At 36.8% G+C, this 15440-nt stretch overlaps 1 protein-coding gene and 1 long non-coding RNA gene across 6 annotated transcripts; both read left to right on the top strand.

Annotated features, from left to right (window-relative positions):
• The first annotated feature begins 1658 nt into the window (after positions 1 to 1658).
• LOC137041453 (uncharacterized) lies at positions 1659 to 4306 on the top strand. 2 transcript variants are annotated; one of them, XR_010898092.1, is made up of 4 exons: positions 1659 to 1710; positions 2164 to 2320; positions 2707 to 2782; positions 3362 to 4306. It is a non-coding gene; the product is annotated as an uncharacterized lncRNA (long non-coding RNA). The 2 variants fall into 2 exon arrangements; XR_010898093.1 differs by having other exon boundaries at positions 1669 to 1710; positions 2173 to 2320.
• Positions 4307 to 5273: 967 nt separating this feature from the next.
• Positions 5274 to 13671, top strand: znf395b (zinc finger protein 395b). Of its 4 annotated transcripts, none has more exons than XM_067417778.1 (10): positions 5274 to 5396; positions 6663 to 6773; positions 6870 to 7018; positions 7174 to 7280; positions 8783 to 8982; positions 9097 to 9197; positions 9845 to 10079; positions 10254 to 10343; positions 10439 to 10557; positions 12304 to 13671. In XM_067417778.1, the coding sequence occupies exons 2-10, from the start codon at positions 6705 to 6707 to the stop codon at positions 12413 to 12415; spliced, it is 1182 nt and encodes a 393-aa protein (XP_067273879.1). In that variant the 5' UTR covers positions 5274 to 5396; positions 6663 to 6704; the 3' UTR covers positions 12416 to 13671. The 4 variants fall into 4 exon arrangements, with proteins under 4 accessions (XP_067273879.1, XP_067273877.1, XP_067273880.1 ...); XM_067417776.1 differs by having other exon boundaries at positions 6867 to 7018; XM_067417779.1 differs by lacking the exon at positions 5274 to 5396 and adding an exon at positions 6302 to 6437.
• Positions 13672 to 15440: the final 1769 nt, after the last annotated feature.

Below are 15440 nucleotides of genomic sequence, written 5' to 3'. Positions count from 1 at the left end.
GTAAGTCTAACCCTTAAACGAAAACGTGCCTTAGATATTGCTTTGTACTTTTAATTGTGCTTTATTTTAATAAATGTTCATATTAAAAAAAAACAAGTATTCTAATAAACCTTTGGTGAGTTTTTTTTTTTAGTTAAGGAAGTTGAATTATATTCTATGAATGTACACTGTAAAAAAAATGTTGGTTTAACTTAAAAAAGTAAGCTGGTTGTAACGACGAGTCCACAGGTTGAGGATCCAAATGCTATTTTATTGAGAGATTAAAAAAGAAGAATGTATTGAGATTAATAAGAAAATTTATTGAGATTTTACTTTATTTATACAGTCCACAATCAAAGTCTAGAGTACAGGCAAGATCAACATACATGAAGGCAGTCCAAAGAAACAAACACAACAAGGCAGGGAATGTAGGCAAGAGAGCAGTCCAGCAACAGGCAGGTGATCCAAAACCAAGAGACATGAAAACATGATAGACCGCTCTGAATTGTAGTGTTACACTTTAAAAGACTTAGCAGTGAATGGCAGGGTGAACATGGTTTATATAGACTGAGGTGATGAGGCTAATGGCACACAGGTGTAAAAAATTATGGCTGAGTAGTCAGGGCAAAGGATTTTGGGTAATGAAGTTCGGAGGAAGTGGGGACTCTGGTGGCGATCAGAGGGAGCCCCAGAGGCCTGATTTGTGACACTGGTTGCCTTAAAATTTTGAGCTTATTGAAATAAAAAATTTGAGTTGATACAATGAAGGAAATTTGTTTAATAAATAGAAACTCAAAATATTATTGTATCTGAACCACATAAAAAATTTGATAAATCATGAATATAACACTATTTGGCATGTTTCACTGCGTCATCAAAAATAAAACACACACAATTACCCAGTGTGCTTACAAAAAATTTAAATAAAGGTTGTCGAATCTCAAAAGCTAAAACAACCAGGTAACTTTTTTTCTAAATCATTTTTTACAGTGTAATTATTTGTGTCAGAACACTGTAAAATATATATATTTCTATGATTTATCACAACTTTTTATATTTTGTCAAATCAATTTAGATAATTAATATGATTCAGATATACATTTTTGAGTTTCTATTTATTAAACCAATCTCCTTTGTTTTTAGTTTCAATGAGCTCAAAATTTTAAGGCAACCAGGTAACTTATTTTTTAAGTTAAACCAACAATTTTATTTGCAGTGCAGTAATTTTGCTAATGGATCAGCCACATGGGGGGAATTCAGGGTGATATGGACACTTTTAGCCATTGAAATGACTTGGGGGGGGGGGGGGTGTCTCTATTACACTATACTAAACTATTATACCTCATTTGTCCATTAGGTGGCAGGAGTGTTCCATTTAAAAACGGGAAAAAGTTCAAGTTTTGTAAAAAAAAAAAAAAAAAAAAATGTTTTCATTATTTAAATGTCATTCAAAACAGAACTAACCATATATCCATACAATAAAAAATATAAAAACAGTGACATGGCTAATACAGTTAATATACTAATAAGATAATTACATAAACAAGTAAAATCCAAGTGATGTGAATTATTTTGAGGCATAATAGGAAAATGGATTTAGGAACTGGAGTGGCTGCCGGAATCCAGATTAAGGAAGTGTGACTCTCTCAAATCCCTGTTGGATCAGTGTGTTGCTGCCAGTGAAGACATGATGCTGACAGGAGATCTAGGATTGTGTAACTGAGGTTAAAGGTAAATTGAGATTCTATTTTATTATTTTAAGGAGACTGATAGAAGGCTGTTTATTGATAGCTTAAAAAAAATCATCTCACAGATGATGTACAATATCAGTGCTTGTGGCTCCAAGTAATAAAATAAATGTCATTAATATTAAGTCTAAAGAATTAAATTTTAATGTACATGTAGTATCACTTTTACTGTGTTTATTACCTTTAAACAGCTGCTGTGTCTTATTGCATTTTTAAATATTAATACACTAAACATTACCATAACAATTGCAGTCCGTTTGTGTTAACATGAAAGAGAGGTGTGACTTGTACATGTACTCACCTGTGTAGTAATCATATTTGTGAGAACAGCAATAACAGCTTACATTATATTCGCTTTCTTTACTTTTACTCATTGATCCATCAGCTCTCATAGCTTAGTCGCATAGGATAGTTTCAGTTGATTCTTACCTTTCAGTCATTACAGCAACTGGATGAAGAGTGATGGCTCCTGTCGAGGAGGGTCTGATCACCTGGTTATCAGGTTGTTCTTCATCTCTTCAGATTAGTATTGTTTCAGTCCTCTTCATCATCATTTATGTCTTGCTCTACAGCCTTTGTACAAGCTGCTATGGGTAAGTCTCTTATTTTATCTATCACTATGTATTTAAATGCATATTTAGGAATTCATAACTCGTGCTGATTCAAAACACACCCAAGAGAAGGGAGTGATTAACAGAATGAGTAAATGGGTGATCTCACTGGAATGTGCAATGACAGGTCCAGATGCACAAGTCACCAAGCGCCCAAGTCGCACAGCATGAATAATGTTAATGTTTTGTGTTATTGTAAGAAAATTAGAGACCTGTTTGTCAACCACATATGTAAACCATGAAGATGGAAAACTAATAATAGCCTGTCATGTTTGCATACTGTGCAAAACTGTGCAAAAAAAATGGATGCACTGTGGATGCTTAATCTGTAACATTTGAAATAGTAACTTTACTTTTTATGTCTTCAGTATTTCTGACAATGTATCATCCAGCCATGTATGCAGACAAGAGAAAACAAATATTCCATTGGCATCTCCACAAAATGTAAGTGACTGACATAAGACACCACTCATACTCACTAATTTTATTGCATAAATTAGTTTTTCTGTTGGCTGTTGCTCCACTCTAAAAAAAAAAAAAGGCTGGGTTGTTTCAACTCATGTTTGGGTCAAATATGGACAAATCCAAACCGTTTGTTTGTCAGTTTTTTGACAGTTACTGTACTGAAGTACACTATAAAACGGCACATACTTTCCCATATGTGGCATATACAGAACACAAAGCTTTTGTTGTTGAGTAGTGCATAACCCGCTCTTGACAATTTGCTTTAGGAGGAAGAACTTTTTCCTGCTTTGGGAGCAATTGTAATAGCCTGTTGAACCATATCCATCCTATTACGATCAATTAAAATCATGCAGCAAATCAGCAAGAGAGGATAAGTAATTTCCAAAGAGTTATTGGATTCATCTTCTTAGGGAAATGACACTGTAATGGAGAGCAGATAGAGAAAGCAAATAATGATTAAAAAAAAAAAACTTTTAATCATGAAAGACTGGCACAATATAGAATGTGATGTGAAAATGAATAAAGTATTATTCTCACAAACTTATGTCCTTATTGCAGAATCTACCTGAGTCCCAGAGTGTTGAATATATGCCAGCTGCCAAGGATCTATCTGATCATATTTACTCACTCTTGGAGGCTGAACTGAATGAGGAAAATCCTTATGAGTGCATTAGTGAGCCTCCATCTGACAACGCTAAAGGGGAGAATGAGAGCCCTTCCACAGCAAAGACAAAGCCTGATGATAATCACTCTGTCTCAGCCCTCAAAAAACCAGTCAACACACCGGCAGTGGAGCAGCCTCTCACTTCACCTCGCACCCAGAATGATCTACATTTGACCAGCGTAGTTGTTTATGCTGCAGTGAACTGGAAAACCAAAAGCCATAAGAACACAAAACCTCTATTTAATACAGATAGTGTGGTTGATATGAGCGATATTACTAAGGAGGCTGTCCCTCCCATTCCAGACAAACATTTCTAGTATGATAAAAAGGCAACATTTTCATTTACGATGCATTTGTATTTATTCTAATTTTGCAAGTCTTGCATTACAAAAATAATGTGCATTTTATTTTTATTTATTCATTTTCAAAAACATTTAGATTAATAAATATATGGTATGTCTGCAACTTCACATAAAACAAGGAAGACAGCCACGTCTGGGTTATTGTAGGTCAGCATGAGTCACATGATACAATGCCTCGAGCCAATACCCAGACTGGATTCAGAGACTGAAACCCAACATGCTTGCGCTGTCCAGACCTAAAATCCCCTTTGGAGGATGAAGTCCGTCGGCCACGGCCGCCGACAGAAGAAAGCTTATAATCCCCAGACATCATTTACATGATGAGCGGTTTCTTCCAAATGTCTGTTTGCAAATACACAATGCTGAATATTTAGGAAATAGAGCAAATGATGTAGGTGAAAGGTGACACATGTCAAGGGACTGCTTTGGAAACTGCAGGCAGACTGCTGCCTAAACTGTACATTTAAATTCAAATGACTTATCCTGGGGATACATTTTTATCTTTTTTAAATATAAAAATATATAAGATAAATGTTGATATTTGTTATATTTTATTTTCATGGGACTGTACATATATATATAATAGTCTGTAGTATAATTGTTTCATGTATATCATGTAAATTGAAAATAAAAGCTATATAATGTGAACAAAAATGTGATTATTATAATGTGGCAGAAAAACATGATTTATAAACACATGATGGAACACCAGTATTATAATAGCAGGTTTTAGTCAAATTATTTATAAAAAATCTTCCTTTTTTTTACATTGTACAGACTGCATTTTCTATCCCCTACCCCTATCCAACACAAAAACTGCATTTTTACATAAAAAATATAAAATAAAATGTATGTTTATTAATCAATTTCCCTGGGGACCACTGGATGGTCCCCATAATGTAGGTGATCTCAGGTTTTACTATCCATTTAGGGCCATTTGGTCCCCAAAATGTAGCCTCTTATACACGTCCTGTCACAGTCAGACACACATTTGTATCCATATAGGCATAATGCTTTGTATAGGCTACTGTACAAACTGTGTATTATATATCTCCTCACACTCACCCTACACCTAAGCCTACCCATCACACAAAAAGGTTGGCATTTTTGAATATAGAAAAACCCCCAATTAATTACAATTAAATTAATAAACAATTTAAAAACAATTTAATCAATTGTTTACGTTGTAATACACATGCCATTATACACATTTGTTTCCTAATAAACCATATACAAGAACACACACACATACAGACTACACATGAATAACATAAAGAAATAAAATAATGAATAGTGTGGAACCCTTTATTATAGGCTTGTATTATACCTTCACACAGTTAAAAATCGTGTAATAACACTACGAATAGTGAATGTCTATATAATTATCATTGTGTAGCAACGTGTTAAACTGTAAACAATGTTGTTAGATGTTGCAGTCAGTCATATGAGGGCACGTAAGCCTACGCGAGCGCGACGTCCAGTCCCCCCTCCCTCACGGACTGACGGCAGGCAGAGGAGCGCGGGTGAGCAGCAGGCAGCGGCATCTCTCCCTACGAAAACATTCTAGGTAACATCATTAAACACGCCGGTTTTTCATTGACGGTATGGCAAATACTGTGGGTATTTTATGTCATTGCGTGTTTACAGACTTTTCCCACTATAATCATGTAGCCGGTGTGTATGTGAACTGTTCAGATTGTAATCCTTTCGCGGTCGTTTCGAGAGAATACTGTTTAAAATGAGCTGTTTACGCGTGGTTATCTAATGCATGTTTTTAAAAGATTTTTAGGCTGCATGTTCGAGATTAATTTGCACAAATGTCATTTATTGTATTGCAACTGTCCGTTGTTTTGCTTATTAGATTGTGTACATTAACGGGGGTTGAGCAGAAACTCGTGTACGCACACGTTGCTGGGCGAAGGTGTGTCCTTCGGGGAACCGTCTCAGCCAATCAGAGGACAGCTTCCGCCCCCAGTGGGAAGGTTGTTTTTTGCTGGATGTAAACGCCCATTACGAGCGTCCCAGCTAAAGTATGGATCTGGATTAAAGAAACGGCACAGTTTAATGTAACTATCCCAACTAAAAATTCAAACTAAATCTGCATTTACAGTAGGAAATTGTATATAAGTATTATTGTTACATTTTAGGCAAGCTTAAATGTAACACTGTTAGGCTACATGTTGTCGGCTTTGGCTTACTTACGCTGTCAGCTATCATCTTATTTTGATGATAGGCAGATATGAACGGGTAAATACGTTCAAAAAGCACAACAGCATTTCCGAAAGATGCAGGAAAGAAAATATGACAAAATAGATTAAAATATTGTAGTTAAGTTGACCTTTGGACATAATAATGTAACTTACAGAAAATGAATTCTTTTGGGAGAATAGATTCAAAACATTCGAGTCAATGAGATGAATCCGAACTCCGTTGCGGGATTTAGATATCTCCATGATTTCACTCCTTAAATCCGGAGTTACAGTATCTGAGAGGCTCACAGTCAGGGGGTGTGTTGCCCTAAAAAAAAAGTAAAGGGACCGAGCGATGTCCTACTGCGTTGCTACATTCTTGTCTATATGCAAACATTCATCGAGGGTATTCGATACAGGTATTTTTACATTGCAGTGTTGTTTTTTCATGTAGATCTGTATCTGTTTACGTTTCCCCTGAAAATATATTTTTTTAAAGAGAATGATTTGAAAAATTAATTTATTAATTATTTTTGCACGTTTTCATGGCCTCGTGGCGTTGTCGCAGAGCTTTGGTGTTGCTCAGATTAAAACATGCCATATTAAATGAATGGTGTAAGAACATGCTTTTCCCTGCTTTCTAGCTTTTTGTGCGGGGAGCCAAAGCCGACTGTTTAGCTGGGAGCATGGCAGCGGTGAGATGCAGACCAGGAGTAGACACAATACCGATGGGCACTGAAGGGCAGGACGAATCGGTATGTATCACAATAATAGCTATACAGCCCCTGTAATTTACAAATAGAAGGAGAAAAGTGTGGACAGTCTGTAATTGATTGTTTCCTATCCAGCAGAGCTGCATGCAGTGTTGTGGGCAGGAAGGAGTGAGCGTGCAGAAGAAGCTGGAGGCAGAACCCGGGATAGACAGGTCTGCTGATGTCAGCGCACCGCAAACAAACCTACTGTCATTCTCACGGTCATCTGGTGTGGACTTACCTTACAGGTTAACATGCATATCTTACACACAAAGTCGTATCGCTCTGGGCTAATCCTAACTCTCTTAAATTGTGTAAGGTGTAATGTTATTGTGTGCATCATGTTCTAACTTCATAAATCTGTAATGTAGTGTGAACAGTTTTTTACTGTCTGCCATATCAGAAGTCCTGAGTCAGTGGAGATGGATGAGATCATGGCTGCAATGGTGCTCACCAGTCTGTCCTGCAGTCCAGTGGTCCAAAGCCCCCCGCAGAGGGACCTCCTACCAGGTGAACTATCAAAGTGGAACACTTTTTCAGTGTATGCTTCCTTGACAAACCAATGCAGGCAGTTTATTTGAACCAAATTCTCATTAGATTTTTAATAGAAGTTTTTTTTAGAATTTAGCTAAACATGTTTTTATTTTCGCTCTTTGAAATATTTTTATGTTTGATTATTTTTACTTTTTAACCCTTAAATTCAGGAGTTTTGCCAATCATTCTTATTTATTATTATCAATCATACATATTTGGGTCTTTAGCGACCTATATCTATATCTAGCACAGGTGGATCTCTGCCTGCCGCGATAATATAAAACTCAGCTGATATTAGAGTAGCAATTACAGAAGAATTAAATAAAGCATATTTCGTTACCTTTTGGAGCTTGGAAAGCTTCAGTTTGAGCAGATGTTTTATACCATCATCATATGTCCTCGTCAGAGCTCCTTTCCCAGTACATTCAGCATCTGGCTCATATTCGCACTCTCAAACATATTTTCAAAAACGATCATTTTCAACATATATATTTTGATCACTGACAGCTTCTTCACCAGATCAAGTGACAGTGATACTAATATTTGATTGCATTCAGTACTTGCTCTGCAGTAAATCTCTAAGCCATTTCAATTTTAGCAGATTATACTTATTATTTTGTTTTCAGTCTGCAGTAACTATGAGTAAAACGTCACTTAATCATTGTGTATCAGACATTGCCACCTTGAGGAATAAAGGTGAAATGCACTTATTCTGTCAATAAAGATGAAATTATTATTGTGCTTAAAAAAATATACGTACAGTCTTACACACCTCGGGTTGATATGTCGGGTCAAAAAAAAGGAAATCCTGCACACTATCAGTACTTGCAAAAAGCTAAACCTTTTTTTTTTTTAAAGGTTTTTGATTTTTTGCAAGTACTGAAAGGGTGCGGATTTCCTTTTGTTTGTTGAAAAATACAGAAACAAAATTATTTTAATTCTGAAAGCATTAACAGAGATCCCATAAAATGCATTATTATATATTTACAGTAGTAACAATAAATTATATTTTATTACATAATATGATTAATATCATATTTTTAAATAAGATGGTGTCATTATAAATATGTGGATACTCAACTTAATATATGATACTTACCATCTGAATTTAACCGTCATGTCAACAAGCTATTTATTTACATGATTTATTCATGTTAATTATTGTGCCTTTCACCCCAACAGCAGGTGCGCCTTTTTCCTCAAATACCATACTTTTACATATTCTTCGTTAATGAAAAACTGTTGCTTTAATTACCTTGAACCAAACTGAAAATCATTAAGAAGACCTTTGTCTCTAAATATATTCAATCATTTTAGCGATTCTCATTTGCTACTTAAATCCACAACATTTGAAAAAACATAAAATAATAGATCAAAATAGCACTGAATCAACTTTGCGTTGCTGCCCATTATCACGCCAATTGTATTGTTATGTCCGTGTTAATAACACTTGTCCTCTCTTTTGTCTGTGACTATAGGGGACATGGAGTGTTGCGGAGGTGAGCTGTCTGACAGTGGCAGCAGTGGTTACTGGAGCTGGGACCATGGCAGTGTAAGCCCAGCCCCTTCTCCATCGGTCACTGAGATGGACAGGAGCCCGGGCCAACTGACAGACGAAGGACTGCACATGGAGTTGGACCAAGGCGCATGCGAAGAGCCGGAGGCCAGGAGGTGCAAGGTGAGAATGATAAGATTGTCGGATTGCTGAACCTGAGGGGGAATAGACAGTGGTTTCAGCTGATGTTTTAAAAATACATGTGAGTCACTCTTTGTTTTTCTTTCTCACTCTCAGAGCTTGAGCAGGGGAGCATATAGGTGTCTGTGGCCTGGCTGCGGGAAAGTGCTGACATCACGGGTCGGAATGAAACGGCACATTCGCATTCTTCACCTGGGGTGAGTATGACTGCACATACCGGACTCTTGGACAAATTGAGCTGGCACAAAACCATTATGATTCATCTTTAACCCTATAAAGCCTACTGCATTATATTTTATACACAAATATCTAACAAATATGTAACTCTATCATCAATATTAAGTAAACTTATAAATCAAAACTGCCATTCATTGCAAGCTTTTGGGGTGTTGATTTGAAAAAAATGCGATTTTCGCAGCATTTTGCTTTTTAAGCGTAAAAATGAATGTATAAAGCTAGTTTGTTTAGTTAGTTTTGTTTAAAAGCAGAGGATCTGTTCTTTCTTTTGACATGGTCAGATATTCAAACTATATTCAAAATATTCTGAGGGCCATGAAACTTTTGTGAAAACTATCAAAAATTCTGGTGTTGGCTGACAACTTTTTTCAAAAACGCTGGTGGGAAAGGGTAAATAGACTTATACTCTTATTTAAATTGTGACAGATTTTTCTGACTAGTATTTAATGTCAGGCCTTACAGGGTTAATAATGTTAAACAATGTGTTTTATTAGTTTGAAAAATCATGTATATGTTTACATTATTTACTTTATAAAGTTTACATTATTTACTAGGCCTTCAAATAGTTTTTCTTATTCTATCCATTATATTATTTTCTCTTAAACAGTGGGGGTTCAGAGCAGTCACACAGGGAGGAAGACTTCTATTACACAGAGTACTCTGAAGATGAAGAAACTGCGCCACCATCTCCTACTCCTTCCTTCTCAAGCGGGGCCTGGACGTCCTGCAGCTCCACCCATAGTCAGTCCACCCCAGGACACCAAGCTCCAGTCAACTCAAGCCCACTCAGCCAATCAGCTCCAAGCAGCGTGTGGCAGATCCACACTGAACATCTCTATCAGGTACATTTCAGCTGAGATAACTGGCTGAAACCGATTGTTTGATGCTGTTTGGAAATTAAGTATAGAAATTTTGTCTAAAATCTTTGTGATGTGAGTTTGTTTTGTTGCATGTGACTTTGTCAGTTAATTGTATTTGTGTTTTCTCCATCACTCTTTACTGTTGTTTTATTGCAGGCATGCGCGCCCATTCAGGTGACAGTCTCTCCAGGCTCTCCCACCTTTTGTAGCTGGACCCTGCCTGGTGATGTCCAGCAGAAACCTCAGGTTGATCTGCCTCTCCAGAAGCACTTAACATCATAAGTGATGCAATTCAATATATTTTATGCCATCTGCCCTTTTATTACTATGTTGATCTGTAGATTCCAACATCTCGCAGCCGGTCAGTGAGTGTAGGAGAGCAGTGGCTACAGCGGAACAGCGCCCCCACCAGATCACAGACCATGAGTGCATCTCCCTCCAGAGGGCACTGTTCATTCAGGTGAACCGCTTAGTTAAATGCTGCTAGTTCAGAAAAAGTACTCTAATTAAAAATAAAAACAAATAGTGTGTGTGTGTGTGTGTGTGTGTGTGTGTGTGTGTGTGTGTGTGTGTGTGTGTGTGTGTGTGTGTGTGTGTGTGTGTGTGTGTAGCAGCGCTCCTAGTAGTATTACACTTGAACCAGATAACTCTTTTTAGGCATTAGCCAGTGAAAATACAATAATAAAAACCAGGTACTTCTTAGCCTGTTACAATATTTATACACACAGATAAGGCATAACATTATGACCACTGACAGGTGAAGTCAATGTTATCTCTTCATCACGGCACCTGATAGAGGGTGGGATATATTAGGCAGCAAGTGAATATTTCGTCTCCAAAGTTGATGTGTTTGAAGCAGGAATAATAGGCAAGTGTAAGGATTTGAGCGAGCTTGACAAGGACCAAATTGTGCTGGCTGGACGACTGGGACAGAGCATCTCCAAAACTGCAGCTATTGTGGGGTGCTTCTGGTCTGCAGTCATTATCTGTCAAAACTCGTCCAAGGAAGGAACAGTGGTGAATCGACCACAGGGTCATGGGCGGCCAAGGCTCAATAATGCATGTGAGGAGCGAAGGCTAGCCAGTGTGGTCCAATCAAATAGACGAGCTACTCTAACTCAAATTGCTCAAAAACGTAATGCTAGTTCTGATAAAAAAGGGTGTCAGAATACACAGTGCATCGCAGTTTGTTGTGTATGGCCATAGCCTGCATATAGTGGGCATGTGAGCATCAGAACTGGACAATGGAGCAATGAAAGAAGGTGACCTGGTCTAGTGTGTGCTTCACTTACCTGAACACATGGGAGCAGGATGCACTATGGGAAGAAGGGAGGCCAGTTTCCTTTCATAGAAAAGGGTCAGGGCTATTTTTGTAGCAAAAGGGAGGCCAACACAATATTAGGAAGGTGGTCGTAATGTTATGCCTGATAAGTGTGTGTGTGTGTATAAATATAAATATATATATATATATATATATATATATATATATATATATATATAAAATTAATTTTAATATAAATATATTAAATGGAATGACTGTTATTTAAATATATTAAATAAATATATACTTAAATTTTTTTTAATGTATTTTTAATAATTTAAAGGGATGGTTCCGTGTTTTTTTCTAGGCTTGGTTGTGTTTATGGGGCGCAGTATAACATGTCTTAATACTTCTTCTTTTTTTTTTTAAATACCGTATTTTTCTTACATTTCACCTTTATTCCACACCGCTGTCTCCGCTGTCCTTTGATTGGCTCGTTTGCTTCCTGCTTCTATGAAACCCATCCCTCCAAAAAAACGCAATGGTCTTAGATTGGTTAGACAGCCAAATGTAGTGTAATGTATTTTTATTGGCTGAAGTGCCGAGCACAGGTTGCCGGAAACACCACGCCCCTTACCATTATGGGCAGAAGTCACATCTGCGGTGACTAGCATGGGTTTATGATGTCACCAAACCGGGAAGAAGCTTATTGTAGTCCAAACAGGCCGTTTTTGTAGGCAATAAACTGCCGTAACTTTAAAAGACAATATCTCCGTTTGCATTGAACTTTCAGCGCTGTAACTTTGCAGATACTGTTTATGCTCAAGCAGCAACATTACACACTATCTAAAGTTTTAAAAAAAAGTGAACCACCCCTTTAAACAAATAGAAATAAGTAATTTAACATAATTTTATGTATATTTACTCTTTTCATCTTTTACTTAGGAAGGGCCGTGGTGAGGCCAAAAAGTGCCGGAAAGTGTACGGTGTGGAGCGTCGGGACCAATGGTGCACCGCCTGCCGCTGGAAGAAAGCCTGTCAGCGTTTCCCAGACTAAACCGAAAGACTTTAGGAGACAAGGAAGAATCTCCCTTTTCTTTCTTTCCAACGTTTTCCTGCACTGTAGAGGATCCCTCTTTTCACTTTTCTACTTTTTTTTTGTTTTCCTATTAGAGTTAAAAGTGTTTTTGTTATAATTTCCCACAAAGTGAACGCTGGTACTAGCTGTCGAGACTGTGGAGTAGTAGGATCCCGACCCCTTAAAGGTGAATTCTGCCCTCTCATGAGACTAAAGTGTAACCCTGTATCTGAGGTGTTTTTCTACCCCAGTCCTGCACTTCATCCATACCCGAGATATTTAAGTGATTGTTGATTTTTGTATACTGTGGACAATGTATTGCTTTGAGCATTTTCATGATGTTTTTCTATTGCCGTTTTGTTAGCCTGAAAGGTGTAACGGTGTAATGTCATGTATTGTCTTTTTTTTCTATGTATTTACTCAGAATTAAGTCACAACTTTTGAGTTTCACAAGGTTTGACTATCGTTTGCCATAGCGCTTCCTAATCAATCTAAACTGCCAGATGTAAAGCTACAGTGGTGCTGAGTGAAAGATGTGAATGATATTGGTCACGTTGGTGGTCACGGTGTGTTGTCTGATGGAGATAAAAGTGCAGCTATATTCTTTTGATTGAATACCAAAGTGCTATTGCAAAGAGTTAAAGGGGGCTTGATTGAATACTGCCCGGGCAATAGATCGGGCTCATTTCCTTTTGTAAGTTTTTTGACATCCTTCCAAAAAAAGTGTTAAGGTCTTGTACAAAATCGGATCATCCCCTTGGGAACATCTAAAAGATTTTGGAAGCATAACATCACATTGAAAAAAATATATTATGTATAATTAAAAAGACAAGAGATCAAATATGCAAATTTCATAAGCTTGTCATTTGTGCATGACAAATAACAAGAACAACTGTAAAATTATTTTATTGGCCTTTTGTGTGCATTTCATGTACAAGTGGAAAGGATTAAAAGAAAAAACTTCCAAAAATTCTTGCAGAATGTGTTTTAAAATTATTCACAAAGCCAAAATGTCTACACAGACAAAACCATACAATTATTTGCAGAATACTGTAAAGTATGCTGAAAGAAGTATCTGCTAGTTGTTGTTTTTTTTTTTACATGTCGGGGGGGTGTCAGTTTTCAAAACTTGTTCCGTGACATCCGATGAGTATTAATGTGAGGAAGAATCTGTCAAGTACTAAGATGATCTCATTTGTATATGTTCATGCACAAATAAATGCAGAAAACTGGAACACATGCTAAATTCATTCTCATCAGGTGGAACTAAAATAAATGTGCTATTTTCTTTGGAACCAAACTGAATTGCACAAATAGTGACTATGAATTGTTCTCAAACAAGTTTTCTGAACACTCCCCACCTGCTATTGTTAGGACAAAAAGGTAATAATGCTCCAAAGACACGCCATTGGCAGAGAGTCGCCCAACATTTTCTGATTGGCTTAATATGCGGGCCACGGTCAGATTCCGTTTTGTTTATAGAGCCTTTTTGTCATATGTGACCCTGGACCACAAAACCAGTCATAAGTCGCATGGGTATATTTGTTGCAAAAGCCAACTATACATTGTATGGGTCAAAATATTTTTTTCTTTTATACCAAAAATCATTAGGATATTAAGTAAAGATCTTGTTTCAAGAAGATATTTTGTAAATGTCCTACCATAAATATATTAAACATATATATTATTAGTAGTAATATGTGTTGCTAAGGACTTCATTTGGACAACTTTAAAGGCAATTTTCTGAATATTTAGATTTTTTTACACCCTCAGATTACAAATAGTCTCCTATCCTAACAAACCATACATCAATAGAAAGCTTATTTATTCAGCTTTTAGGCGGTGTATAAACCTTTTTTCTAAATTTACCTTTATCACTGGTTTTGTGGTCCAGGGTCAAACATGTTCTCGCCATGTCCTAATTGCGTAACGATTCTTAACCATAAAAAAAGCCTGCAACACTTTATTTTAGTGTCCTTGTCACACGCGATACATGTACTTTCTATAGTAATGACTATAACTTATGCATAATTACAATTACATTAACTAACCCTAAACCAAACCTAATCCAAACCTTCTAGTAACTAAGTACATAGTTAATATTATTCTATACTTAAATGTCTCATAATTTTCTTAGAGCTACAACTTGTGCCACGTGACCACTGTACCGCCTGACCACTGCAGATTAAAAGAGTTAGTTCACAAAAAATGAGAACATTGATAGCCTATGCAACTACCACTTTGAAGCCCCAGAAAAGTTGTAACGACATTATAAAAGTAATCCATGTGAATCCAGTGGTTTTGCCTTAATTTTATGAAGCAATGTGAATGCTTTGTTTGCGTTTTACTACCTTTTTTGGGGCTTGAAAGTGGTAGTTGCGTAGCCTGTCAATGGAGGGACAGACAGCTCTCATAAAAAATATATTAATTTATGAAGATGGACAATTGTCTTAACGGATTTAGAATGACATGAAGGTGAGTAATTAATTACATAATTTTTGAGAGAACTATCCCTTTAGGTGGGTTCAGGTGTGTTCGACTTGAAGCAGCACTGCGCAGACCAATAGATGAATGACATCAGAGTACCGCGAGAGCGATTTGAAAGCATTTGGAGATTTATTGACGGTAATTACGACATGGCGTGAACACAGCAATTTTGAGAGGATTTTTAAATGTGGATTCCACAAAATATGGACCGTAATTTCGAGTGTAAACTCTAGGGGGCAGCATTGGCTCACAAACCATCATATATTCCCTAAAGAATATATATTGGACTAAAAATAATCACCTATTGTATTTTATTTTGAAAACCAGTCTGATTGCTCCTAAATTGCTCCATACAACGGACGTGTGCAAAACAACCAATCTTAGCACAATACAGTGTGCAAGGTAAAAAAAAATATATAAAGTGCTTTTCTCTCAGTTATCCCCAAAACAGAACAAGGAAACCCCATCCTCCACTACAACCCACTGCTCTCATCTGCAACTGATTCACATGCTCAAT

Source organism: Pseudorasbora parva, chromosome 15, assembly GCF_024679245.1.
Source record: "Pseudorasbora parva isolate DD20220531a chromosome 15, ASM2467924v1, whole genome shotgun sequence".
Lineage (NCBI taxonomy): Eukaryota > Metazoa > Chordata > Actinopteri > Cypriniformes > Gobionidae > Pseudorasbora > Pseudorasbora parva.
The sequence above is the reverse complement of the archived record's forward strand: the minus strand, read 5'-3'. Positions and strand labels throughout refer to the sequence as shown.

Excerpts from the sequence above, each read along its gene's own strand:
- znf395b (XM_067417776.1), top strand. The coding sequence starts at position 6,705 with ATGGCAGCGGTGAGATGCAGACCAGGAGTAGACACAATACCGATGGGC. Across the intron at positions 7,281-8,782 it reads GCAGAGGGACCTCCTACCAG|GGGACATGGAGTGTTGCGGA; the intron begins GTGAACTATCAA and ends CTGTGACTATAG. Across the intron at positions 8,983-9,096 it reads CGGAGGCCAGGAGGTGCAAG|AGCTTGAGCAGGGGAGCATA; the intron begins GTGAGAATGATA and ends TCTCACTCTCAG.